Source organism: Scyliorhinus canicula, chromosome 19 (assembly GCF_902713615.1).
Source record: "Scyliorhinus canicula chromosome 19, sScyCan1.1, whole genome shotgun sequence".
In the NCBI taxonomy this organism is placed as follows: Eukaryota; Metazoa; Chordata; class Chondrichthyes; order Carcharhiniformes; family Scyliorhinidae; genus Scyliorhinus; species Scyliorhinus canicula.
The window spans coordinates 39,858,665-39,886,457 of NC_052164.1; the positions used below are offsets into that span (position 1 = coordinate 39,858,665).

Here is a 27,793-nt window from a genome sequence, read left to right on the forward strand (position 1 = left end):
ATTCCTATAGAATTCCACCAGGAACCCATCTGGCCCCGGTGCCTTCCCCGCCTGCATACTCCCTAGTCCTTTGACCAGTTCCTCCAACACAACCGGCGCCCCCAGCCCTGCCACCTGCCCCTCCTCTACCCTCAGGAACCTCAGCCGGTCCAGAAAGTGACCCATCCCCCCCCCCCCCCCCCCCCCCCCCCCCCCCTCCGATGGGGGCTCAGACCGACACAGTCCCTCGTAGAAGTCCCTGAAGACCCCATTAATACCCACCGCACTTCGCACCGTGCTCCCCCCTCCCTCCCTCACTCCCCCGATCTCTCTCGCTGCCTCCCGCCTCCGAAGCTGGTGTGCCAGCATCCGTCTAGCCTTCTCTCTGTACTCGTACACCGCCCCTTGCGCCTTCCTCCACTGCACCTCTGCCTTCCTGGTGGTCAACAGGTCAAACTAGGCCTGGAGGCTGCGCCGCTCCTTAAGTAATCCCTCTTCAGAGGCCTCTGAGTACCTCCTATCCACCCTTACCATCTCCCCCACTAGCCTCTCCCTCTCTCCTCCCCTTCCCCTCTTTGTGGGCCCTGATGGTGATCAGCTCTCCCCTGACCACCACCTTCAGCGCCTCCCAGACCACCCCTACCTGCACCTCCCTGTTATCGTTGGCCTCCAGGTATCTCTCTATACACCCCCGGACCCGCCTGCTCACCAACTCATCCGCCAATAACCCCACCTCCAAGCGCCACAGCGGGTGCTGGTCCCTCCTCCCCCAGCTCGAGGTCCACCCAACGCGGGCATGGTCAGAGATGGCTATTGCCAAATACTCCATGTGCTCCACCCTCGGAATCAGCGCCCTGCTCATTACAAAAAAGTCAATCCGAGAGCAGGCCTTATGAACATGGGAGAAGAATGAGAATTCCCTGGCCCCCGGCCTCGCAAACCTCCACAGATCCACTCCTCCCATCTGGTCCATAAACCCCCTCAGCACCTTGGCCGCCGCCGGCCTCCTGCCTGTCCTAGACCTAGAGTGATCCAATGCCGGATCCAGCACTGTGTTGAAGATCCCCCCCCCAACGTTATCAAGCCCCCTGTCTCCAAGTCCGGGATCCGGCCCAACATGCGCCGCATGAACCCTACATCGTCCCAATTTGGGGCGCATACACTTAAAGACCACCCGCACCCCCTGCAGCTTACCACTCACCATCACATACCTACCTCCATTGTCTGCCACGATGATCAACGCCTCAAACGACACCCGCTTCCTACCCAAAATCACCATCCCCCGATTCTTTCCATCCAGCCCCGAATGGAACACCTGCCCCACCCACCCCTTTCTCAGCCTTGCCTGATCTGCCACCTGCAGATGTGTTTCCTGGAGCATGACCACATCTGCCTTCAGCCCCTTCAGGTGCGCGAACACACGGACCCGTTTGACCGGCCCATTCAGGCCTCTTACGTTCCAGGCTATCAGCCGGATCAGGGGGCTGCCCGCCCCGCTGATTAGCCATAACCCTTTCTAGGCCAGCCACGTGCCCGTTCCCCCCACCGGCAGACCCCCGCCCCAACCTCCTTTACAGACTCCAGCTCCCCCTTGACCATTCCAGCAGCAACCCGGTTCCCCCCCTCCCCAAGCTAGGTCTACCCCTAGCTGCATTGCTCCCCCCATTGCACTCCCGTGAGTCAGCGAACTTCTGCTGACCCCGGCCACTCCATCGACCCCCCCCCAGTGTGGGAATCTCTGCTCCCTCCTCCTGTCCATCAACGAGCTTCCCCCCCCCCCCCACCCCCTTCCTATCTCAGCGTGGGAAAAAGCCCACGCTTTCCAGCACCGGCCCCGTCCCTTTCCACCCTTAGCGCGGGAAAAAGCCTGCACTTTCCACCCACCTGACCCCGCCCCCTCTGGCATAGCTCCCTTTCCAGGCCTAATCCCAATTTCCCTGGCTCGGGCCTCCCCCCCCCCCCCCCCCCCCCCCCCCCCCCCCCCCCCCCCAACCCCCTTGTGGGGCCCCATCCCATTTCCAGCCACCGACGCCCACAGGCTTTTACCTGGCCCCCCACCCGACAGGCAGAGAAGAAACGTTGACCAACCTCACCACAAAATCCCCCCAAAACACAACACAACAGTCCCAACCATCCCCCCTCGGCATCCCCTCGCCCCCGGCCCTCAATCCGAGTCCAGCTTTTCGGCCTGAATAAAGGTCCACGCCTCCTCCGACGTCTCAAAATAATGGTGACGGTCCCTGTAGGTGACCCACAGTCGCGCTGGCTGCAACATGCCGAACTTCACCCCTCTCTGGTGCAGCACCGCCTTAGCCCGATTGTACCCGGCCCGCTTCTTAGCCACCTCCGTGCTCTAGTCCTGATAAATCCAGACCTCAGCGTTCTCCCACCTGCTGCTCCGCTCTTTCTTGGCCCACCTTAATACACATTCTCTGTCCGCGAACCGGTGGAACTGCATCAGCACCACCCACGGCAGCTCGCTGGGCTTGGGCCTCCTCGCCAGCACTCGATGGGCCCCCTCCAGCTCCAGGGGCCCTTGGAAGGCCCCCGCGCCCATCAGCGTGTTCAACATGGTGACCACGTAGGCACCCACATCCGATCCTTCCAGCCCCTCCGGGAGACTCAGAATCCGCAGATTCTTCTCGACCGGTTCTCCATGTCTTCGAACTTCGCCTGCCATTTCTTATGGTGCGCCTCCACCTTCACCGCCAGGCCCAAGATCTCGTCCTCATTCTCCAAGACCTTTTGACGGACCTCCCGGATCGGCGCCCTTTTGGGCTGTCTGGGTTTCAAGCAGCTTGTCAATTGACGCCTTCATCAGCTCCAGCAACTCTGCCTTCAGCTCCGTGAAGCAGCGCTGGAGAAACCCCTGCTGCTCCTGTGACCACTGCGCCCACGCTGCCTGGTCTCCACCTGCCGCCATCTTGGTCCTCCTGCCGCCATCTTGGTCCTCCTCCCTCGCACCTTTCTCTGCTCCAATTCCACTTTTTTCACCGCTCCACTCCTGGTCCAATCCATACAGTGCCGGGGGAATATTGCTGTCCCCTTCCCACACTGGGAATCGTCAAAAAAGTACCGTTGGGGGCCCTAAAAAGATCCCAAAAATCCGTTTCTAGCGGGAGCTGCCGCACGTGTGACTTAACTCTGCATAGCCGCAACCGGAAGTGTCCATTTTTGTTAACTTTGAACACTGATCACATTCAACCACCTTGGGACTCCATATCACTCTTCAGAATAAAGCAGGCTGCCTCCATCGTCCCAGTGGTTTTGCCTGACTCCTGTTAAATCTGATACTATTCATTTGTAGCTATTTTTTTTACTTAGTCATATTTTTATAGTTAATGCCTTCCACACAGACAGGCTGGTCTGATATTAACCTGCAATTGAAGTAAGACATTCTCATTAATTCATATCTATTTGGACAACAAATACATGACAGTTCATTAGTCCAGTGATCTGTGTAATGAACTAAATTCCTTATTGGAATTTTGCAATGTTTTTAACCAGCTTTATTTATATTTTTCTTTTCTGTGGCATGAAAGCACATGTTACAGTGCTGCACAAAGATTGATTTGTTAAGGTTAATAGAACAAAATTCAACCTATGGAGGCTGTTCTCCCATTCAGTTGTTAGATCGTGGTTAGTCTGTATGTCAATGCCATTTACCTGCCTTGTTCCATATTCCTTAATACCATGATCTAATAAAAAACCCAACAGTTTTGAAATTTTCAATTGATCTCGCCTCAACAACTTTTTCACAGAATCCTTACAGCAGAAAGAGGCCATTTGGCACACATAATCAAGTCACGGTTTCTCACTATTTATGCCCCATCAGATCTTAATACCTCTGTATCAAGTTTCCTCTCAGCCTTTTTCCAAAGAAAACAGACCCAACATCTCCAGTCTATCATTATAGGTCTAGTTGTTTAACCCTGGAATCATTCTCGTGAATCTCCTCTGTACTCTGTCCAAAACATTCACATTGTTCTCCAAGTATGGCGGCCAGAAAAGGGCACAATGTTCCAGATGTGATGTAACTTGTGTCTTGAGAGACAGAGTTGCAGAATTTCACTACTCTTTGTGAAGAGATGCCTTCTACCATCGCTCCTGAATGACCAACTCTTAATTTTAAGTTGTCTTGTTTTAAACTCTCCTGCCAGAGGAAATAGTTTTGCTGCATCTGGCTTATTAAATCCTTAAACTTTCTTAAAATGTCTCAGTTAGATCACTGTTTAATCTTTTCTATTCAAAGGGACGCAAGCCTAGTCGTCCTGATCGGTTCTCCATATTTTAACACTTAGCTCCAGTGTCATTCTAGCTCCAGGGTCCCAGGTTCGGTTCCCGGCTTGGGTCATTGTCTGTGCGGAGTCTGCATGTTCTCCCCGTGTCTGCGTGGGTTTCCTCCAGGTGCTCCGGTTTCCTCCCACAGTCCAAAGATGTGCAGGTTAGGTGGATTGGTCATGCTAAATTGCCCTTGGTGTCCAAAAAGTTAGGTGTGGTTACTGGGTTATGGGGATAGGGTCGAGGCGTGGGCTTAAGTGGGGTGCTCTTTCGAAGGGCCGGTGCAGACTTGATGGGCGGACTAAATTCTACGATTCTATGACTGTCACCTCAATGGGGGTCAGGATCACATTCAATAACGCCTAATATTAGTAGAGAGTTGCCTACCCTTCTAGAAGCCCAATTGATCCTCCGCCACCAACCCCAGAATGCATTATTTCATCCTCCCTGCAACTAACTTTGCCAACACTTTCACATCTGTATTCAACAGTGATATGGGCCTGCATGACCCACGCTCTAGCGGGTCCTTCCCTTTCTTTGGAATTAGTGTGATTGTCGCCTGTGTCATTGTCTCTGGCTGCTCCCCCTTCTCCAGTGCCTCGCTAAACGCCCCTAATAAAAGTGGTACCAACTCCGCTGCAAACTCCTTATAGAACTCTGCCAGGTAACCGGGGCCTTCCCCAACTTCATCCCTCTTATGCTTTCCATCACCTCTCTTAATCCTTTTTAAAAAAAATTTAGATTACCCAATTATTTTTCCAATTAAGGGGCAATTTAGCGTGGCCAATCCACCTACTCTGCACATTTTTGGGTTGTGGGGGCGAAACCCACGCAGACACGGGGAGAATGTGCAAACTCCAAACGGACAGTGACCCAGAGCCGGGATTGAACCTGGCACCTCAGCGCCGTGAGGCAGCTGTGCTAACCACTAGGCCACTGTGATGCCCTACCTCTCTTAATCCTAATAGCTCCCCTAGTGCCTACCTCCTCTCTTCATCCAGCAGTGGGAATTCCAAAACCACCCCATATCCCCTTCCTCACTCCCCGGATCGGCCCTATACAATTTCTCATAATACTCCCTGAACGCCTCATTTATCCTCCCTGGCTCCAACACTACTTTCCCCTTCCCTGTCCGTACTCTCAGGATTTCTCTGGACGCGGCCTGCCTCCATAGCTGATGGGCTTGCATGCGGCTCTCGCATTCTCTATATTCATTCCGCACCCCTCTTGCCCTCTGTAGCTGCTCAATAGATCTTCCTGTCGAATAGTTCCTGTAACTTCTTTTTGTAAATCTCTCCACGGTGGGGTCCCATGAATATTCCCTGTCCACCTCGAGTATCTCATCAAATAATCGTCCATACTCTTCTCTCCTCTTCCTATCTCCGTGCGCCTTGAAAGAGATAATATCCCCCTGAACCACCGCCTTCAGTGCGTCCCAGAATGTGGCTGCCGATACCTCCCCTTTTTGGTTCAGCTCCACGTAGTCCTTAATCCTTATCGCAGAACCCCCTGTCCGCCAACAGCCCTGAGCCGAGCCTCCATCCCGGTCTCCGTTCCTGCCTCGAGCAAAGTCGGAACTCCAGCCAGTGGGGTGTGTGGTCAGAGATCACGATTCCCGCATACTCTGCCCCCACCATCCCCACCAATACCTCCCGGCTCACCACAAATAAAATCACTTCTGGAGTACACTTTGTGTACATGTTGGAGAAGAAGGAGTACTCTCTGAAGAAAGGTTGAGTAGATTAGGATTGTTTTCATTGGAAAGACGGAGGTTGAGGGGGGACCTGATTGAGGTCTACAAAATTATGAGAGGTATGGACAGGGTGGATAGCAACAAGCTTTTCCCAAGAGTGGGGGTGTCAGTTACAAGGGGTCACGATTTCAAGGTGAGAGGGGGAAAGTTTAAGGGAGATGTGCGTGGAAAGTTTTTTACGCAGTGGGTGGTGGGTGCCTGGAACGCTTTACCAGCGGAGGTGGTAGAGGCGGGCACGATAGCATCATTTAAGAGGCATCTAGACAGGTATATGAATGGGCGGGAACAGAGGGAAGTAGACCTTGGAAAATAGGAGACAGGTTTAGATAAAGGATCTGGATCGGCGCAGGCTGGGAGGGCCGAAGGGCCTGTTCCTGTGCTGTAATTTTCTTTGTTCTTTGTTCTCTTTCACCCAGGTTCTTAAACTTCCATACCCATCCTTTCCATAAACCAGCCCAGCTCCTTTTGCCAACTGTAACCTTCCCATTGACCTGGGGCTCGACCTGTCCACCCTTGGCTCCAGCGCACAATTAAAGTCACCTCCCATAATCAACTGGTGTGTGGCCAAGTCTGCAATCGTTCCCAGCAATCCCCTCATGAACCCGTCGTCCCAATTAGGTGCATATACATTCACTAGCACCACTGGCGTCCCCTCCAACACCCCGCTCACTTTCATGTATCTCCCACCCGGGTTCTGCACTTCCTTAACATTTACAAACCCTGTCTTCTTACTTAATAGTATGGCCACCCCCGGGACTTCGAATAAAACCCCGAGTGAAACACCTGACCCACCCATCCTTTCCTCAACCTATCCCGATCCCTCGCCAGGAAGTGCGAATCCTGCAAAAAGACAACCCCCAACTTCAAGCTCCTCAAGTGTGCAAAGACCCGGGATCTCTTCACCAGTCCGTTCAGCCCCCATACGTTCTATGTTACGAATCGTACTGGAGGCTTGCATCTCCATTCCCCGCCACTGCCCGCCATTCTCCCCTACCGTTTCTGCCCCTTTAATTTCAACCTAAACCGTGCCCATCACTTCTCCGCACATGACCACACTTCTCCAGCACTGCCACATCGTGGCCATCTCCCCCACCTCGCTTCCGTTCACCGGCATTACCTACCATCGTGGCAGCTCCTGCCTGAAGGCTCCTCCTATCCCCCCCTCCCCCCCCAACAAAGACACATCCAAAACCACAGGTCACTTCCAAAAAATAAACACCACCACTGGGGGGGGGGGGGGGGGGGTGGCGGCGGTGGCAGTGGCAGCAGCTGCCCGTTCCAAACTTATTCACCCTTAACAAATAATCGCCACAATGAAATAACCCCACCGGTGAAGAAACTCCACTTCTTCCTGGCCCACCGCAGGATCTTCTCTTTCTCCATAACCTGTGGAGCTTCACGATCATGCCTGCAGCGACTTCCCTGTTCTTGGCTTCTGCCTCAGAGATCTGTGTGCTCTACCCACTTCTGGGGCTTTATCCAGCAACCCCTTCGCCACCAGCCCTGCCAGCATCCTTGAGACGTATATCGGAGCTCTATTGCCTTCTGCACCTTCAGGCAGGCCAATGATCCGCAGGTTCTGCCTTCTAGATCTGTTCTCCTGCCACTCTACCTTTGCCTCTTAACGACTTGCAAAGGAGCCCCACCTCTGCCTCTAATGCCACCACCCGATCTGTGGTCAGACATCACCATCTCCCGGATCTGCGACCCTGTGCCTCCAAGCACTCTCAACTCACTCCATCGAGCATTTCAGGGGTGCAACCGCTCCTTCGATTGTTAATAATAATACTAATAATCTTTATTGTCACAAGTAGGCTTACATTAACACTGCACCAAACTGACTGTGAAAAGCCACTGGTTGCCAAATTCCACTCTTCTGCATCTTCCTGCATCTACTTTCTTTGTTGGCGGAACTCCTTTCTAATAAACGGCATCAGCTGCTCCATCTGGGGTTTTACAACATGCAATGACCTTTCCCCCTCCGCCATCTTTCCAATTGTTGCTGCGCCACAGGCCTCTTCCAATTCTTTGGCCAGGTCTTTATAACCTTTTTCTGCCGGGTCTGATAACCAGCAGTCATGCCACTCCTGGGCGAAACCTCTCCACACCTTCAGCTACGCTTTCCCATCAAATTTTCCCATTTTGGGGTAAAAAGAGCTCAAATTCGAGCCGGAGCAGCCCTGTGTGTGTCCACTCACTCCAGGACAGCCATCGGAGGTCGCGTGACATTTTTGCTAATTGAACTATGCTATTTTTCTTTCTTTAAAGGATATCGTTGGCATATTTGTATATCTAATTCTGTAATATAATTATATTTGCACAAACTGTCAACTTTTTCCATTATTATTTTCTACATGAGCATTAATGACCTCCTTCCTTCTTCCACTCCAGTGCCAATTGTACCTGGAGGGTATAATTATATGGTGAAAGTTTCCATAGGTATTTGAACATATTTACTTTAGATAATGGAACTATAAAGATGAAGACAGACTATACAATTTTAAAATTGCGATTGAATTGTACGCGGTCAAATTATTCCCCTTTCATCCTAAGATCTATGTTTGGTTTTGACGGCCTTGGTGAGATAGTTTTGGTCTCCTTATCTAAGAAAGGATGTACTTGTGTAGAAGAATGCAGTGAAGGTTCACCAGAATGATTCCTGGCATGACCGGATTGTCATATGAGAAGAGATTGGGTCAATTGGGATTATATTCCCTGGAATTTAAAAGAAGGAGAGGGGATCTAATTGAAACATGTAATTTTGACAGGGCTGGACAGATTTGATGCAGGGATGCTGTTTCCTCTAGCTGGGGAGTCGAGAACAAGGGCTCACATTCTCGCTATGGGGTAGACCATTTAGCGCTGAGATGAAGAGAAACCTCTTCACTCAAGGTGGTGAACTTGTAGAATTCTCTACCACCAAATGCTGTGGAGGCCAAGTTGCTGGATATATTGAAGATGGAAATAGATTGCTAAATAGATTCAAAAAGTTTGAAGGGTTATGGGGAGAGTGAGAAATTATGGTGCTGAGATAAAGATCAGTCATGATCATATTGAATGGCGGAGCAGGCTCGAACGACCAAATGGCCTACTCTTATTTTCTATGACCCCTATGTGCACTAATTTCTTCTGCATAGCAAGCATTTTCCAGACATATATTACTCTTATTTTTGGTCTCATTTTTAGTAATATTTCATACGTAACCATTTATCAGTGAAACCCAATGTCAAAATGTGGTTGTCATACTTTTTTTAAAGCTGACCTTGTACAGGCATCACGTGGTGCTGTTCAGCCTACGCAGCCATGTTTCCGATCACATTTATTTTTGCTTTTATGCAAACTAAATATATATTCTGAAACTGCCCACTCTTGATACCGCAGTCTGGGACTACATTGGGTGTCTGCATCTAATGATACTAATATTCACAGCAAGAATGTTGTCTCCTATCAATTTTGCATGGAGACAACATTACAGTGACTGGGATTTATTTTATGCACATCCAGTCACTTCATCTTTACTGGGAGACGTTGAATAAATGCACTGTGTAATAAACTGTCTTATTGTTCCTGAGTAAATACATTGTTTGTTGTCTGTCCTGCGCCACTTCCAACCCATCATCTGAAACTCCAGGGCATGCCTGAACGTGATTGCAATGCAGCTGGGCGAGGCCTCCCGTGGGCTTCCCAGCAGGCACTATGCTCAGTGAGATTTACCCGGAATCTGCGAGATGTTGCAACCGGGCTGCAACCCACAATGGGCGTGACCAAACTTCACGCACCGAAGTAGGTTTGAAACCCACTGACGCGTACTGACCTGGGATCTCTGGGCTCTGGCATCTAACGGAGTCCCCAGCTGTGTGCCGTTCAGAACTGGTCCACACAAATGTGGACCAGGCAGAACGGCATCTGGGGGGGAGGGGGGAGGCGGCTGGTCAGGAACAGGGCAAGGTGACCCAGCGACCTCCCTCTGGAATGCGAGCACCTTGGCACTATCACCCAGGCATTGCCAAGGTGCCTGGGTGGTACTGCAAAGCCAGCACGCGCACTGCCAGAGTGGCACTGCCAAGGTTCATGGGCAAAGCTCCCCAGGCCCTGAAAGGAGCATGGGGTGGGGGGTGCAGAGCGGGTATGAAGGGACCTCTGGAAGGTTGGGGAGGGTGAAGGGTGGGGGTCCTAGAAGGGGGGTGGTGTCTGAAAGGGGGCCTGGAAAGGCCTGAAAAAGGGAGCCCTCAGCGATCCTACAGTGGGGTATCATCACTTGGGGATGTGAGGTACTGCCCATATGTGGGGGGTGACATTTCCCGTGAGTGGGATGTTTGGTGCACCCTCAAGCCCACTTAGAGATGGGGGCACTCTTTCAAGATGGTGGCCTGATCTCTGAGGAGCCTGTCTTGCCTGCGAGTTCAGGTCCCCAGTGATGAAAATAATTCTAAGTGTGGGCTTGACCAGGGAGAAACTCTCTCGGGCCCGAAAAAGTGACAAAGTGTGGTTAGAAAACAGCGGGGAACGTGCCGAAAGCCAGCAGGAAACTCCCAGCAAAAGCCGCCACAAATGACACTTCGAAATCTTTTCGTTCGCGCCATCAGCCTTTTTTGGACCCTATTTCCCCACCTGAAACCTTGACACATTCGAGGTACAAAGCATGCAACAATATTTGGGCGGTACGGTAGCACAGTAGTTAGCACTGTTGCTTCACAGCTCAGGATCCCAGATTCGATTCCTGCTTGGGTCACTGTCTGTGCGGAGTCTGCACATTCTCCCTGTGTCTGCGTGGGTTTCCTCCCGGTGCTCCAGTTTCCTCCCACAAGTCCCGAAAGAAGAGCTTGTTTGGTGAATTGGCATTCTGAATTCTCCCTCTGTGTACCCAAACAGGCGCCGGCATGTGGCGACTCAGGGATTTTCACAGTAACTTCATTGCAGTGTTAATGTGTTAATGTAAGCTTACTTGTGACAATAATAAACATTATTATTATTATTTTAGTGTCAGAATTCCTTATTCAAATGTAATGCTTCTTGGCATGTTATTTATATGCATGTCGAGATGAATTGTAATTTACAAGTTTAATTTTTATATAGGTTCAAATGTGCACAAAGCAATGGTCTACGAAAGTATCTCGAGAGAATCCGCTTCCTCTAAACAGCATCAAATGCCAGGAACTGGCTAATTACTACCTTGGTTTTAATGGATGGTGCAGTCGCATAATTGCCGTAAGCAAGTTCTGAACAATGCTGCATAACAAATCCATTTGTATTTAATACAATTCAGGACATGATAAGTAAATAGAAAACTGTACTCCAGATCATTTACTCATGGGGGAATTCAAATTTCAAAATGGGATAAGTTCAGTTTTATTAGATGAGTTAGTAATTGGATGACTGGGAGCAGCCAATGTATATATTTTATGTGGTAAAGTTCCATTGTAATACTTTACAAATCACATTGTTCTACCTCCGTTACTGTCGGCCATGCTGACTTTTGTCTTCAGCCACTAATTTTCAGCCCTTTTTAGCTTCAGCACTCTCACTCCTGCTTCTTAAAAACTTTCACTTTCATCCTGCACTGGCAAAACACAAAAGCTATTTTCTGATTTTCTCATGGTTCAACTTCCATCCATCTGAATTTGAGATGATGTTGAAACCTTGTGCACATCTTCATAACTATATCACCTTTTATTTGTCTGGGATCAAATGGAGTCACTTGTACTCCCCCTTATAAAAACAACAATCTCCTTGACCTCAGATCTAAAGGCCACCAGCTTGAGAGTGCCTGGTAAATATTCCAACTATGTTTGGGCTCCATTCTTGTCTCATTACCAAGTCCTCCTCCAATGAAAAGTCACCCTAGACAAAGTAACAACCAAGAATTCTCTTTTTCTATTGCTGACTGTCTCCTTGGTACATCTGCCATACACTGTCCTCCGTTGTCAATTTAGTAACTTGAAGAGTTCCTGTGTGCATTTATGTTCAAAATTGTGGACGTTTTTTTTGGCTGCCTGGTCCTCTTTCTACTTCCAGCCACACCCATCTTAACATCCATTACACAGTTTCAGATCCATCTGCTCTCTTAAACACTCTCCCCTCCGCAGTTGTTGACAACCTAACCTGTTTATCTAAAATCTTGGATTGCATTGTTGCCTCTTCTTTACGTGTCATTGCTTGCTCCTGCGTTAGCACTACCCATTGCCTTGAATGGCATTTCATTTCTTGCTGGCATGGTCATTTGTGGTGTGCTGTAGGACCTGTCTTGGCACACTCTTGTTTGTTGACATCCAGAATTTGGTTTCCAAATGTTTACTGATGATGTTCAATTGTATCCCATTAATTCCTGCTTGTGGGAGTTGTAACTATTCAGCTGGTTTAGCTCACTCGGCTAAACCTCTGGCTTTTAAAGCAGGCCAGCAGCACGGTTCGATTCCCGTACCAGCCTCCCCGGACAGGCGCCGGAATGTGCGACTAGGGGCGTTTCATAGTAACTTCATTGAAGCCTACTCGTGACAATAAGCGATTTTCATTTTTCAACCGTAAGATCTGAATGATTTGTTCCTCCAGTTTAGATTTGGCATAGACCATATCCATCCTTTTCATTTAGCAGCATCGCCTCCAGTTGAACCCCGTTGTAGAAACTTTGCATATTGCTCACCCCTGACCTTAATTTCTCTAATACCCAATCCTGTCTTCCATCAGTCACTAGGATTGCTTTATTTTGTGCTTGAAATGCTTGCTTCTGCTATTGAAAGCCATGTGCACATTTTTGTTAACTGTGTCTGTGTTTCTCTTGCTATTTTTTTTCTATCTCTATTCTTCATCCCTGTAATCATAGAACACAGAACAGAACAGGGCCTTTTGCCCACGATGTTGTGCCGAACTTTTGTCCTAGATTAAGAACAAATTAATCTACCCCATCATTCTACCGTGATCCATGTACCTATCCAATAGCCGCTTGAAGGTCCCTAATATTTCCGACTCAACTACTTCCACAGGCAGTGCATTCCATGCCCCCCACTACTATCTGGGTAAAGAACCTACCTCTGACATCTCCCCCGCCCTTTATATCTTCCACTAAATTTATGTCTCCTTGTAATGGTTTGTTCCACCCGGGTCCCATGTTCGATTCCCCGCTGGGTCACTGTCTGTGGGGCATCTGCACATTCTCCCGTGTTTGCGTGGGTTTCCTCCGGGTGCTCCGGTTTCCTCCCAGTGTCCAAAGATGTGCAGGTTAGGTGGATTGGCCGTGATAAATTGCCCTTAGTGACCAAAAAGGTTAGATGGAGTTATTGGGTTATGGGGATAGGGTAGAGTGAGGGCTTAAGTGGGTCGGTGCAGACTTGATGGGCCGAATAGCCTCCTGCACTGTATGTTCTATGTAGAAGCCATCTAGAATGTGGTTTATATCCTCACGTGGACCGTGCCATTATCTGATCCTCGTTCAGCTTCACTGGTTCTCTGTGACCTACAGCATCAACTCGCAAGCTCTTATCCTTACTTTAATCTTCCCATGCCCTGCTTCTCCCTATTTTCACCATCTCCTCAATTCATATTTCCATGTGTTCTTCCTGCTCCAACACGAGGTTAGTTCCTGACTTCCTCTATCAGCAAAAACTGTTTGTCACTGTGCCTTCCTTTCTGGAACTTGCTCTTTTGGTACATTTTGGTTTTTCTGAACTCGCCCATGCCAGAATACGCCTCTCAGAGACATTTTTCTTTGACCAAGCTTTCACACTGGCCTAAACCCCTCTCTTCTGCTCAGTGCCAAATCATTAATAGCATATTACTTTTATCTTTCCATATATGTGAAATGCTTGATATAAATACAGGCTGTCACCTTGCAGTACCTCAGTTTGGTTAGTATGCAGTTACTAATTGCATGAATGGTAACATGTCTGCAGATTTGATAGAAACTGCCCCACATCAGCTGATGTCACAGAATGAGGAACTACTTGCTGCAGCTGTAAAGTGTTGGAAGTAAACAAGATCTGAGTGAAGGGCTTTTAGACAAGATAGAAAAAGGGACTTTCACACTTGCACCTCTCATGGGAGCACACTAATTAGATTTCCTCTAAGACGCCGTTCAAAAGTTGCAACATTGGTGGAAGAAAATGACTCCAGTTAGTGCCTCTGGACAGGCTTTACCATAGTCTCTCCTTTTTGTGCCAGTAAAGATGCTGTCAATAACAATGTAAGACATTGTAGTTTTGATAGAGCTTACTCCAGTGTCCCACATTGTTCAGAGTGTGCGTTCACTCAAATGTTTGACATACTCCTCGTGAAATAAGATATGCATTTGATGCTTTTAGTTATGAATGTTATAAGGATATAAATAGCAGCAGACCATATTGTCCTTGATTACAGCTCCTCACACCCCACTCCCTATAAGGACTCCATCCCATTCTCCCAGTTTCTCCACCTCCGCTGCATCTGTTTCAATGTCACTTGCGAGAAAGCGCTTCTCACATGTCGAGGATCCCCCCCCCCCATTGTGGTTAACAGGGCACTCAACTGACCCTGACGCATCTCCTGCACCTCTGCCCTCGCACCTTCCCCTCCCACCCAGAACAATGACAGGGTCCCTCTTGGCCTCGCTTTCCACCCCACCAGCCTCAGCATTCAAACAATCATGCTTTGCTCTACTACCAACTCCAGCATTTCTGCTACCACAAAACACATCTTCCTCCTCCTGCTTCTCACCTTGTCAGCATTCTGCAGGGACCACTCCCTCTATGATCCCCTAGTCCCCTCTTCCATTGCCCTGACTCCTTCATCGCCCTCCCACAACACCACCACCTGCAATCGCAAAAGATGCAAAACCTGTCCCTTCACCTCACCAATCCTCACTGTCCAAGAACCCAAGCATTCCTTTCATACGAAACTGCATTTCACTTGCGCCTTCTTCTATTTACTGTTCCAATTAATTTATTTACTAGTCCCCTCTACATGGGGGAGACTAAACACATGCTGGGTGATTGCTTTGCGTTGCGGAACACCTTCACTCAGCTGGCAAGTGATCCCAACCTTTCAGTCCCTTGCCATTTCAAGTCTGCACCTTGCTCTCATGCCAACATGTCCATCCCTAGGCCTGCTGCAATGCTGCATGATACCCAACGTAACTGGAAGAACAACACCTTCCCTTCTGGTTGGCCATCTGTAACTAACCCCCCCCCCCCCCCCCCCCCCCCCCCCCATCCCCATCAGTTTGTTGGTCTGCCCTGACACAACCCTGCTCCTTCTCCACATGACTGCCTGTCCCTGGCCCGACAGTTTCTCTCATTAACACAATCTGCTATCTTACCTTTTGCCACCATTAGCACTCTTCGTCCCTAATGGCACAATTTACACTTTATCTTATGTCCATGACAAATTTGTCCACATCTCCTTTATGCCAACCTATCCCTGGTTTTCTATTCTACCGCACCTCTTCTGTTCCTTTTCCTATCATATAATTCAGTACATTTCTACCATGCTTCAGTTCCATAGAAGGTTCATATAGATCCAAAACATTAACTCTGTTTCTCTCCACAGATGCTGCCAGACCTGCTGAGTTTATCCAGCATTTTCTGTTTTTATTTCGTATTTCAGCATCTACAGTATTTTGCGTTTTAAATGATCCCTTGAGCCTGCAATGCCATTGAATAAGATCATAGCTGATCTTTGACTTCAAAATCCACCTTGCTGCCAGTTGGGACTCCTTCTAATAAAGAATCGATTGTCCAGTTGACTGGAGGTGTCAAGAATACAACTTTATTTCTAATTATTCACTTTGATATACTTGCATAAGAACTGAATCAAAATGTAGAAACAAAATATCAGACAATACATAAATGGGTCAAAACCCAGGCAAAAAAAGTATTAAACTCAAAAGTATAAAGAAATAAATAAATCACTTTCAACGCAAACAAATGGATAGGTGATTCAAGAATTCAGGAAGGCAGAAATTCAGGAACAAGACCTCGACCACAAAGTTCTACTTTTAAGGGAACCTTGGTTTGGATTCTCCCGTCCTGCCTGCCGCAAGTACGCCACAGGCATGACACCGACAATGGGAAAAATCTATTGACCTCTGGCGGAATTCTCCGGTCGCCAGGCGGAAGCGGTCGAAGAATCCCGCCCCTTATCTCTAGTCTAATCCACAGTTACTCTCATTGGTTTCTAATTCTCAGCTGAGACCTTCTGGTTTGTTCACATGAATGTCTGTTACTTAGAGGATGATTTATTAATTAAACATCGGCCATTACTTAAGTTTGACTGGTGTCTATCAAAGCTAGCTCAGCATCTGCATGCGCAGTCTCAGGAAAATTACTGAATTGGTTTATCCCGCCACAGCTCGCCGAAGATCTTGTTGTAACTAATTAGCTGACACATTCTTACTGTTGAATACACTGAAAACAATAGTCAATTCATTATATGAAACAGTATATCTAGATTCCTACAGTAAGAAGTCTTACAACACCAGGTTAAAGTCCAACATGTTTGTTTCAAACACTAGCTTTCGGAGCACTGCTCCTTCCTCAGCAACTCCTTCATTCACCTACGACGCCGAGTCCCAGGTTTGATCCCGGCTTTGGGTCACTGTCCGTATCGAGTTTGCACATTCTCCCCGTGTTTGTATGGGTTTCGCCCCCACAACCCGAAGATGTACAGGGTAGGTGAATTGGCCACGTTAAATTGCCCCTTAATTGATAAAAATTGGGTACTCTTAAATTTATTTTTTAAAAATGCTTCTTTAACAATTCCAGTGTTTTCCAGACGATCGATGTATGACTCACATGTCATTAATTGCATGTTTTCTCTCTTCCTTTCTTGACTAGCATTGTTAAATTTGCAGCCTTCCAATCCATTGGAATCATTCCAGAATATAGGGAATTCTGGAGGATCACAACCAGTGCATCCAACATCTCTAGCCACCTCTTTTAGTACCCTAGGACGTTGACTGCCAAGTTCAGGGACTTTGTTTTTTGTCCCATTGGTTTATTTTAGTTGTTTTCCTCTACTGATTGAATTAATTTTAACTTCCTCACTCATTTCCCTTTTTTTATTCCCCATTTTCTGCTATATTCTTTTGGATTTTCTACTGTGAATGCTGGTACAGACATTTGGTTAATGTCTCTCCCATTTCTTTATTGCCCATTATAATTTATACTCTCTCAGCCTTTAAGGGAACAGGACCGTTGCTGTTTCATTTCTTCCACTTGCGTGTAGGACCATTTGCAATCTGTTTTTATATTTCTTGTTAGTCTACTCTACCAGCTCCCCCGAGTGTATCAATTTCTCTTTGCTTGTTTCTAGAACAGTCCTAATTTTCAGGCTCACTGGTATACTTTGCAACATTAGAAACCTATTTAAAAAAATCTTATACATCACTTTTTTCTGTGTAGTTTTTATTTCTCAATGGAATATAGTTTTGTTGAGAATCCTAATTTTATTTACTTAAAAGTTGGCACTGCTTATCAAAGGCCTTGTATTTTAATTTGTTTCAAGCAAAGTTACCCTTCTACCTATGTGGGCTACAATTTTACTCTCCTTACTTAAGAAAGGTTATAAATGCATTAGCAGTTTAATGAATACTCACTCGACTGACACCTGGGATGGGGTGGATTATTTCAAGAGGAAAGGTTGGACAGGCTGGGCCTGTATCCATTGGTGTTCAGAAGAATGAGAGGTGATATTATTGAAACACAAAATCTTGAGGGGTGGGTGGAGGGGATGTTGAAAGAATATTCCCATTTGTAGGAGGGAATAGAACTAGGGCACAGTTTAAAATTAAGGGTCTCCAATTTAAGATGGAGATGAGAATTCTTTTGTGAGAGTCTTCAGTCTTTGGAACTGTCTTCCCTGAGAGCATGGAGGTAGGATCATTGAATGTTTTTGAGGCAAAGGTTGATGGATTCCTCACTAACAAGAGACTCTAAGGTTATCAGGGTAGACAGGATTGTGAAGTTGGGGCTGTAATCAGATCGCCATGATACTGAATGGCGCAGCAAGCTCAAAGGACTGAATGGCTTATGTTCCTAACTGGTATGTTTGTAAGCATCAATTCCTGTGTAAATTGTAGTATTTGCTGAGGGGGTATGTGTTTTAGTTCTCACTGTGTTACTTGCAGCTCTGTTTTTTACAGCTCCAGAATATTTCTGGCGCAGGTGGATGTGAAGAAAACACACAGGAACTAGCACAGCCTGAGAGAAAGAACATAAAATATATTTGCATTATGGAAGTTAAATTCATAAATTATGGCAAGTGTTGTCGAGGTATTGGGGTTTCTGAAGAAGTTGACCAAGACACAACAGGTGAGAAATAAATTGGAGCTTTGAATTGTTAAATGGCGCTTTCATATTTCTCAATGCTTTCAGATTAATTGCTGCATCCAAGATGCTGAAAACTGCAAATTAATATGAAAGCAACTTAAGAGATTTTATTGCGCTCAATAAATGTCTTTCAATGGTGTTGCTTAAGAGGAAAATATTGATTAATACATCGAGAACATTCTGTCATTATACAGTACCACTAAATGTGCAATATCCATCTATAAAAACAACTTCAGCAATACAGCCTTACCTCGATACCCTATAGGAATATTTGTCTTAAATGTGTACTTTGGATTAGAATCTGAACTTAATCTCCTGACTGGGAAAAATTGGAACTTCCATGCATGTTTGGAAAAAACAATACTGTTTGTCACTAACCATTGAATACAAATCCTCGACGACACATAGGCACTTAATATAACCATTTCAGTAATACAGTAAAGTACAAAACGATTATGGGCTCATTCTCTTCTCCACACTCTAACATTTGCAGGTGATTATGTAAATTAATATTTATCTTAAATTTGGACTGGAATTTAAATAGACAAGTAACCTTTTTCTGTTGCAACAACATATAAAACTGGTGTCTAAATCCAAATTGTGTGTATTAGGGGCCAGCTGAAGTCCACTTACTGTCATGATTCTGTTTTTGAAAAACAAAAAATATGGTTTGTCTATTTGTAACAAACTATTTGGTTAAATGACTTGACGTTTTCTCCGCTTAACTAGTCCCCCGAGGCTTTTGCTCCTGGTTAAAATGTGATTAGCTACTGCACTCAATTAAATTAAATGAACTTTTAAGTTGTTGATTCCACATTAACCAAATCATTTTCCCAGCTCAACTGGTGACTTCCAAAGTTTGACATTGACTCAGCTTTCTTTTATCTTCCACTCCCTGCTCTCGTTATTCCCATCGTACTCCAATCTGTTTTGTCTCTCCCAGTTTCCGTTCCTTAATAACATAGTCTCACAATAAAGACGAAGGGCGGAATTCTCCCACCCCCCGGGGGGGTCGGGGAATCGCCCGGGCCCGGCGTCAATCCCGCCGTTGCCCGAATTCTCCGCCGCCCGGGAATCGGAGGTGGCAGGACCCCCCCTGCAGTGATTCTCCGGCCCGCGATGGGCCGAAGTCCGCAGCTGACAGGCCATTCCCACCGGCGGGAATCAAAGCACGTCTGGCGTGGCGGGATTGGCAGCGCGGGCGGGCGCCGGAGTCCTGGGGGGGGAGGGGGCGATCTGGCCCCGGGGGGTGCCCCCACGGTGGCCTGGCCCGCGATCGGGGTCCACCGATCGGCAGGCAGGCCTGTGCCGTGGGGGCACTCTTTTTCTTCCGCCCCGCCATGGCCTTCACCACCTCCGCTGCGCATGCGCCGGCGTACGACGTCAGCAGCCGCTGACGCACCGGCGCATGCGCGGACTTCCGCCGGCCGGCGAAGGCCTTTCGGCCCCGGCTGGCGGGGTGCCAAAGGCCGTTCGCGCCGGCCGGTGGAGCGGGTGCCACTCCGGCGACGGCCTAGCCCCTAAAGGTGCGGAGAATTCCGCACTTTTGGGGAGACCCGACGCCGGAGTGGTTCACGCCACTCTGTCCCGCCGGGTCCCCCCACCCCGCCGGGTAGGGGAGAATCCCGGTCAAGATTTTTAATTGCGAGGGCAGTAACCCGAAGGGTTGTGGGTGCCGAATATGGCCAAAACTCTGGATATCAACAAAGTCAGAGGATTATCTCTGAAAAACCTCTTATGCAATATTGTGCCATGAAACATAGCGGGGGGAATAGTAAGACAGGAAATAGAAAAGGAAATGTTAAAGAGTGGAGCTAAATTAATTAATGACGAGAACCGATTCAAATTACCTAAAATATTGACAAATGCAAGAAAATAGGAAACATTAGTAAGTATTGGGTCTGGTGCTTTGTGGGAGAGGAGAGTGCTTGGACATATAAAGACTATTTGGGGTATGAACATTCATTTTACAGTTTATTGTTTAATTGATTTTAGCATCTTCATCAATACAGAAATTAAATTTGTGTTAAATCTTTTAATTACCTGTTTAATTTTAGCTGTGGCCAGGATGCAGGGGAAATATGAAAATGGCTATATCAGTTAAATTTCTTTTTTGGTACAAATTAATTGGTTTAGATATGCAGAAAGGCAATTGACACCAGAAATTGTACTGCAGGCACAAACTTGAGCTACATTGAGTCAATCTTGTGATTTAGTTAATTTGTGACAGATGCCATGATGGTAACACGATTCAATTCTACTTCCATTGTTCTTTCAGTGAATCTGACTATCCTGCCTCCTGCCCCCATTTTAAGCAAATGCATCACCAATGCTGCAGATGAATAATAGAAACAGACCAAACAAAACCCTACAATATTACATAGAACATACAGTGCAGAAGGAGGCCATTTGGCCCATCGAGTCTGCACCGACCCACTTAACCCCTCATTTCCACCCTATGCCCATAACCCAATAACCCTCCTAAATGTTTTTGGATACTAAGGGCAATTTAGCATGGCCAAACCACCTAACCTGCACGTCTTTGGACTGTGGGAGGAAACCGGAGCACCCGGAGGAAACCCACGCAGACACGGGGAGAACGTGCAGACTCCGCACAGACAGTGACCCAGCGGGGAATCGAATCTGGGACCCTGGCACTGTGAAGCCACAATGCTATCCACTGTGCTATTGTTCTGTGAAGTGTTTTAAGAAATATTGAATGGTGCCACAGAGTTTAAAACTAGTTGATTCTGGTTGACATTGAGGTCAACAACTCTCTGGAATTCCCCTTTAGTGTTGTGAACAAAGCTCTGCTGCCTGTATCCGAACATTTCAGTCAATCCTGTTCACGTATCACCTTGAGCTTGTGAACCGATATTTGCTCTTAATTCAGCATCGTTTTGATTTTAATATTCCCATCCTTGCTTTCAAATCCTCCTTGGCCTCACCCCTACAAGCCTTTTGAGACCTCTGTGCTCCTTCAGTTCTGGTCTCTTGCGCATCCCCAATTTTCATCACTCCACCATTGGTGGTTGTGCATTCAGCTGCCTCAACCCATTTTCCTTCGCTAAACCTCTCCACCCAGCTTTTTAAAACCTACTTCTTTGATCAAGCTTTTGGCCACTTGTCCGAACACCATCTTGTGAGACTTTATCAAAATCCTGTGAGGTACCTCGGGATCAATGCTATACAAATGCAATTTGTTACATTTTGCTTTTTAAGTTCAATTGCTAATTTGGGTGATGAGGTGGAACCCAAGCAAGTTTAGCATTATGGGTACATCTGTGAGGCTTGGATTGATTACAAAAGATCCTAAACTACGATGAAAAGTTCTCACCTGCCTACATAACAGAAGCACTGTATGCTCAGTCTGTCTGCATGTAACAGCACAATGGGTGCAGTGGAAAATTATATAATTCAGTGAAGCATCCTTTGCATATACAATGGGAATAAAGTCTTAATTAAAAGCAGAAAATGCTGAAAACATTGAGTAGGTCTGGCAGCATCTGTGGAGAGAGAAACAGAATTAACGTCTGTAGTCGCGTGTGACACTTTCGAAGTGGAGTAGGGAAAACCAGGAACTTTAAAACCAGGATTTGATCGCCATTGGCAATCCTGTCAATAAACTCTGCAGTGATTACTTCTGTCAGGTTTACCAATAGAATTACGTGAAGTAAATTTGTTACTTTGGTACTCCCCCTGTATCAGGAAGGCTGTATTTATGGTGGTGGTGCTGGGGGGGGGGGGGGGGGAGGGGAGAACTATGTGTGCATGCGTGTGAGATTCCCTCTAATATGCCAGAGAGAACAACCGATGCTTAATCATGCTGTTAGTTTCTTAAATCAGATGACTAAATGGACTAATGTTGCATAATTTGAATGTGTCAATCACTTGAGCTTTTCTTTGTGTTATTGCATGCTGCCACAAAGTGCAATACTGAGAGAATGTTCCAATGTTAGGTGTTCCATCTTTTGGAATGTGTCTAACGCAGCTCTGTTTGCCTGTTCAAATGGGTGAGAAAGATCACTTGGTAGAGTGGGGAGTTTGTCCGTAACTGATACCTTAATCGATATCTTATAAACAGACTAAAGAATTACTTGTTTTGTTTGCTGTCTATTGAGTCTTAAAAATATTTTAAATAGGCTGTGCAATCATGAAAGATGTAATTTACTGGAGTTCTTTCAAAAGAATCTGCAGAAAATATTTCTGCTCAACTGAAGAATGAAAGTCTCCTCTTATTCTGTTGTAGATCCGCTCAATTTTGCCTTGAAACTTGGAAGGACTCAAAAGGCTGCAACACAGAAAGCTTTATCGGATGCATTCCAGAAGATCCTACTCATTGTCCTGGGTAAAATTATAATTCCCAATTTTTTATCTTTTCATAAGACCATAAAAAAAAAGGAATAGGAGTAGACAATTCAACCCTTTGAACTTGTTCAGCCATTGATTAAGATCATGGCTCACACTCACAAGTCCACTTCCATACTGTCATCAGGGACTCCTGTAAGCAACCGGTTAAAGACACCTGGGGACAGTCTTTTTTTTAAAAGAACATAAGTTATTTTATAAGTGCTTCATAAACACGCCATGTTAAATCCCATCATGAAGAAGATATGATTAGGGGAATACCAAAGCACTCAATGAATTCTCCTTCTGATAGATTATTAATTGTGATTTTACAGAAAATTTCAGAATCTTGCATGATTGGTTATATTGAAGGCATGACTCGGAACATAACAGACTGGAAAGTGATTACTTTGGGTGCCAAGGGGAAAGAGTAAAGCAGGTTTTATTACTACAGATGTTTTCACATAAGCATTAGATTTGGCATTGTTCTGAACCTTTACTTGCACCCAAGGCTGCCTGTTTTTATGCAATTCAATGCCACTGAAAGTTGTTTCTTTCAAAGAGCACGCAAATGTCCGTAGTAGAAAGTTCTACTCAAACTGGCAGTCTATGCCTGCAAGCAGCAGGCCTGGTTTGATCTGTTACATTGTGTCACATGTGCCGGGCAATAACTGTCTTCTACAGGAGTGAACTTTATTTATCTTCCCTAGATGTTCAACAGAACTATCATTGTTGACTCCTGACCTTCAGCCATCCTGGAAAAACTACTGACGAGGTCAGGGGTTGGGAATTCTCTGGGGAGTAACCAGCCTCAAAACTTATTCAGTAACTGCAAAGTGCAAGTTCTCCTTCCAGACCAGACACCATCTTAACTTGGAACTATACTGTGCTTCTTTATTGTTACCGGACCACTTCTCAAACAACGCTGTGTGTGCACCAACACTGCAGGGATTGCAGTGGTTCAAGAAAGGGGTTCACCACCACCTTTCCAAGGCCATTAGGAATAGGCAATAAATGCTAGCTTTTCCGGCAATGCTCACATTCCTTTACTGAGTGAAAATATCATGCATGATTAATGCAGCTTCAATGCAAACATGTAAAGGGGTAAGGCACAGTTTCCTGCAAGTGGAAATTATCTTAAGGCATGGAAGTTTTGTGGAAATTTGGGGGCTAGCAATGTTAGTCTCCACGGTAGTTTTTAGCACTTTGGAATTACAGAAGTATCTCCTATATGTTCCTTTCTCACATTGGCCTGAGTTATTTCTGATTGCATGACATTGATGGGGAGGAATGAAGATGATAGTATAACCTTCACAAACAATGGCCGAAAATCCCGCCCCCGCCGTGGCAGAAATTCTCCGCCACCCGGGAATTGGCAGGGGCGGGAATCTCGCCACGTCGAGCCCCCTGCGGCGATTCTCTGGCCCGCGATGCGCCCAAGTCCCGCCGTTGGGAGGCCTCTCCCGCCGCCGAGGTTTGAACCACCTCTGGTGGCGGCGCGAGCGGGCCCCCGGGGGGGGGGGGGGGGGGGGGGGTGGGGCGCGGGGCGATCGGACCCCGGGGGGGTGCCCCCACGGTGGCCAGGCCCGCGATCGGGGCCCACCGATCGGTGGGCGGGCCAGTGCCGTGAGGGCACTCTTTCTCTTCCGCCGCCACCACGGCCTCCTTTCGGCTAGCCCCGGCGGCGGGCCTGAAAGGCCGCTGGTGCCGGTTTTCGTGCCAGTCGACGTGGTACCAACCGCTCCGGTGCGGGCCTAGCCCATTCTCCGCACCTTTGGGGAGGCCCGATGCTGGAGTGTTTGGCGCCACCCCCCTATGCCGGGACCCCCCGCCCCGCCGGGTAGGGGAGAATGCCGCCCCATGTCTGTATGGGATAGGCTTGATGAAATAGCTAATCTTGCCATTGGGATTCATGCAAAAAAACTATGTTTGAGATGCTGTTTACTACTTTGCCAGCAGCTGTATGAGTGAAGGTTTCCTCATTTCTCTAATTCTTGTAGGGAATGGGAAGGTGTCCCTGCAATGGAGTTCTGAACAGGATGAAACTGATTGTTTCACAGAGGAGGAACTTCAAACACAACTGGAGGTACAGTCAGTGGGTGGATCAATATTAATTATTATTGAGTCTCTACTCTTGTCCTTATTAAAACATTACAATTCAGTAGTGTAATGTTCTGTTTCAATCTAATTAATTATGTTTAGCAGGAACTTTGAGTAACTCTTGGCTTTTGTTTTTCTTTGCAGGTAAATGACATTTCATGGAGCCAGTTTGAACATGAGGGACAGGAACAAATTCTTTCTGATTTCAGTTTTAATACAGAGACTATAGAAGGAATTGGAACGTGAGAAAACCAAAGTCCTCGTATGTCTGAGGCCATTGGAGAACAAGTGTTGATAGTCTGGAATCAACAACTGAGTTCATTTGTAAAAATAGTGATCTGAAATGTTTTTTGAAAAATTGGAAACAGTGATTATTGATACTGGTTGGACAACACGTTCATTCTATAAAGAATATACCAATGACTGGCCAGAAAACCAATGTTGGGTGTGCATATATACATGCCAACAGCACAGGGTTGAATCCCTGTTCTGGCTGAGGTAGATTCAAAGGTCTGCCTTTCCACTCTACCCACAGTAAAGATCAAGACTCTGTGCTGTGGATAGAGATTATCAACCAATAATCGCCAAAGACTGGGCAGAGCACTCGAGATCCATATTGAAAATATTCTTCAGTTTGAAAAGTTAAAATTTGTAAGCACATTGAAGAATTACTATGTTGGATCTGCTATATTGGATCTCTGACTTTCTTCATAACCAGGTTTCATTCATCCAAAATAGTGCTTCGAGTGATATATAGAACAAAATTGAAAGCACAATTTCTGGAAAATAACTTTGATGAACTTGATTTAAATTTATTGTTCTACTTTGTGTTTTATCATAACGAGGCATTGAAACATCCACCACAATGATAGTTTTTTTTTTTAAAGGCATCATACTTTTAAATTAAATTTACATTAACAGCTGCAGAAAAATTCAGAACACTCGTCCATGCCCTAAGTGATGGGCTGTTTTCTTGAACCACGGCAGTTCATGTGATGCAAGTACACCCACAGTGCTGTTATACAGCGACAGTGATAAAGTCCGGATTGGGCATGGTTGGAGGGGAACTTCCAGGTGGTGATGTTCCCATGCATCTGCTGCCCTTGACCCTCCAGATGGTAAAGGTCGTAGGCTTGGAAGGTGCTTCAAAAGAACTTTTGGCGAGTTGCTGCAGTGCATCTGGTAGATGGTACACACTGCTGCCACTGTTTATCAATGATGGATGAGTGAATATTTAAGGTGGTGGATGGGGTGCCAATTAAGCAGGCTGCTTTGACCTGGATTGTGTCGAGCTTCTTGAGTATTGCTGGAGCTCCACTCATCCAGGCAAATGGGAAGTATTCCATCACACTCTTGACTTATGCCTTGTAGATGGTGGATAGGTTTTTGAGAGTCAGGAGGTAAATTTCATCCTGCAGAATTCCCAGCCTCTGGCTCTTGTAGCCACAGTGTGGATAGTTGTTCAATTACTGATCATTTTTCTTTTCATTTCATTTTCAATTGTAACCCCCCTCAATGTTGATCGTGGGGGATTCAGCGACGATAATGCCATTGGATGTCAAGGGTAGATGGATGGATCCTCTGTTGTTGAGGTTGGTCATTGCCTGGCTCTTCTGTGGCACCATTGCTTTTTGCCACTCATCAGCCTGAGCTGCAATATTGTCCAGGTCTTGCTACACATAGATACAGACTGATTCAGTTTCTGAGGAGTTGTGAATTGTGTTGAACATTGCAATCCTCTGCAATCATCCCCGCTTCTGACTTTATGTTAAAGGGAAGGTAATTGAAGCAGCTGAAGATGATTGTGTCCAGGCACTACCCTGAGATCTCTTGTACTGATGTCTTGGGACTGAGATAATTCATCTCTCAAACCCACAAGCTTTTCCTTTCTGCTAGCTGTGATTCTAATCAGCGGAGAGTTTTTCCCAGTTTTCATTGACTTCAGTTTTGCTTGAACTCCTTGAAGCAGCACTCAGTCAAATGCTACCTTGACATCAAGGGCAGTAACTGTCACCTAATAATTTCTGCTTGCTAGAAGTGTCATTCATTCACACAGAGTGACCTATTCTCTGCAACCAAAGAATATGTTCAAGCCAATGCTCAAGCCTTGCGCTTTTTAAAAACAATTACTCGAAAGCATAGGGAGCTTGTAATTTATTACTTTCTTTGTGGCAACATTTGGCCAATCCGAGTTAACTTGCCAGTTAATGTTAATTCCTCCTGTGCCATAAATAGTTGTGATTGTCTGAAATCTGGAATTCTTGCATTTATTCTGATGAGTCCTTCAGTAACATGCCTCTCCGTTCAGAAATATTCAGCATTAAACTGTTTTTAAAAAGTTCTGAACTTTTTTTTTGAAGAAAATATTCTTCTAGCCAATTAAAACCCTTTTTAACTATAGCCTATCTGGTCCTCCAAACTTTAGCAACTCCCATATTGGCAAACAGTTGTGTTTATACAATGCACTGGGTGGATGTTTTAGAAATCAGTGAGTGCAATGAGGATTCCTACGCTGGGAGAAAAATCTATATCTGCTCTGGTCAAAATGAAGCTGAACATGAGCACTAGGTTTTGCCGCCTTATATGTTTTTCCCAGAGTTCAAGATGTCACAGACTACAAATAAATTTATGCCACAAACAGTGGATAATTCAGATGATTGTGTCTTCTGTTAGTCAACTACCCAGCCTAATCAAACTTTTCAGCTCCTGATCTATAACACTGTAAGTTATAGCTTTCCAAGTACCTATCCGAGTAGTATTTTTTTAATGTGATGAGAGTTTCTGCCACTCTTTCAGGCATTGAGTTGTAATTGTTCACCACTCTGGGGGCCTGGTTTGTGATGCAGAATAAGGCCAACAGCGTGGGTTCAATTCCTGTACTGACTGAGTTATTCATGATGGCTCCGCCTTCTCAACCTTGCCCCTCGCCTGAGCTGTGGTGATCTTCAGGTTAAATCATCACCAGTCAGCTCTCCCCCTCAAAAGGGAAAGCAGCCTATGGTCATCTGGACTTTGGTGACAAAAATTACTTTTGGTG

The 27,793-nt window shown here is 46.4% G+C and overlaps 1 protein-coding gene across 2 annotated transcripts in view; it reads left to right on the plus strand.

The window, feature by feature from the left end:
* rdm1 (RAD52 motif containing 1) overlaps nucleotides 1–27,408 on the plus strand; it is a 27,748-nt gene extending 340 nt beyond the window's left edge. The window contains exons 2-6 of one of the 2 annotated variants that reach the window (XM_038779882.1): nucleotides 11,090–11,221; nucleotides 18,108–18,291; nucleotides 22,559–22,657; nucleotides 24,657–24,742; nucleotides 24,901–27,408. In XM_038779882.1, the coding sequence (XP_038635810.1) occupies nucleotides 11,090–11,221; nucleotides 18,108–18,291; nucleotides 22,559–22,657; nucleotides 24,657–24,742; nucleotides 24,901–25,002 (603 nt within the window). In that variant the 3' untranslated portion in view covers nucleotides 25,003–27,408. The remainder of the gene's footprint in view (nucleotides 1–11,089; nucleotides 11,222–18,107; nucleotides 18,292–22,558; nucleotides 22,658–24,656; nucleotides 24,743–24,900) is intronic. The other variant, XM_038779883.1, reaches the window with a different exon arrangement.
* The last annotated feature ends 385 nt before the right edge of the window (nucleotides 27,409–27,793 follow it).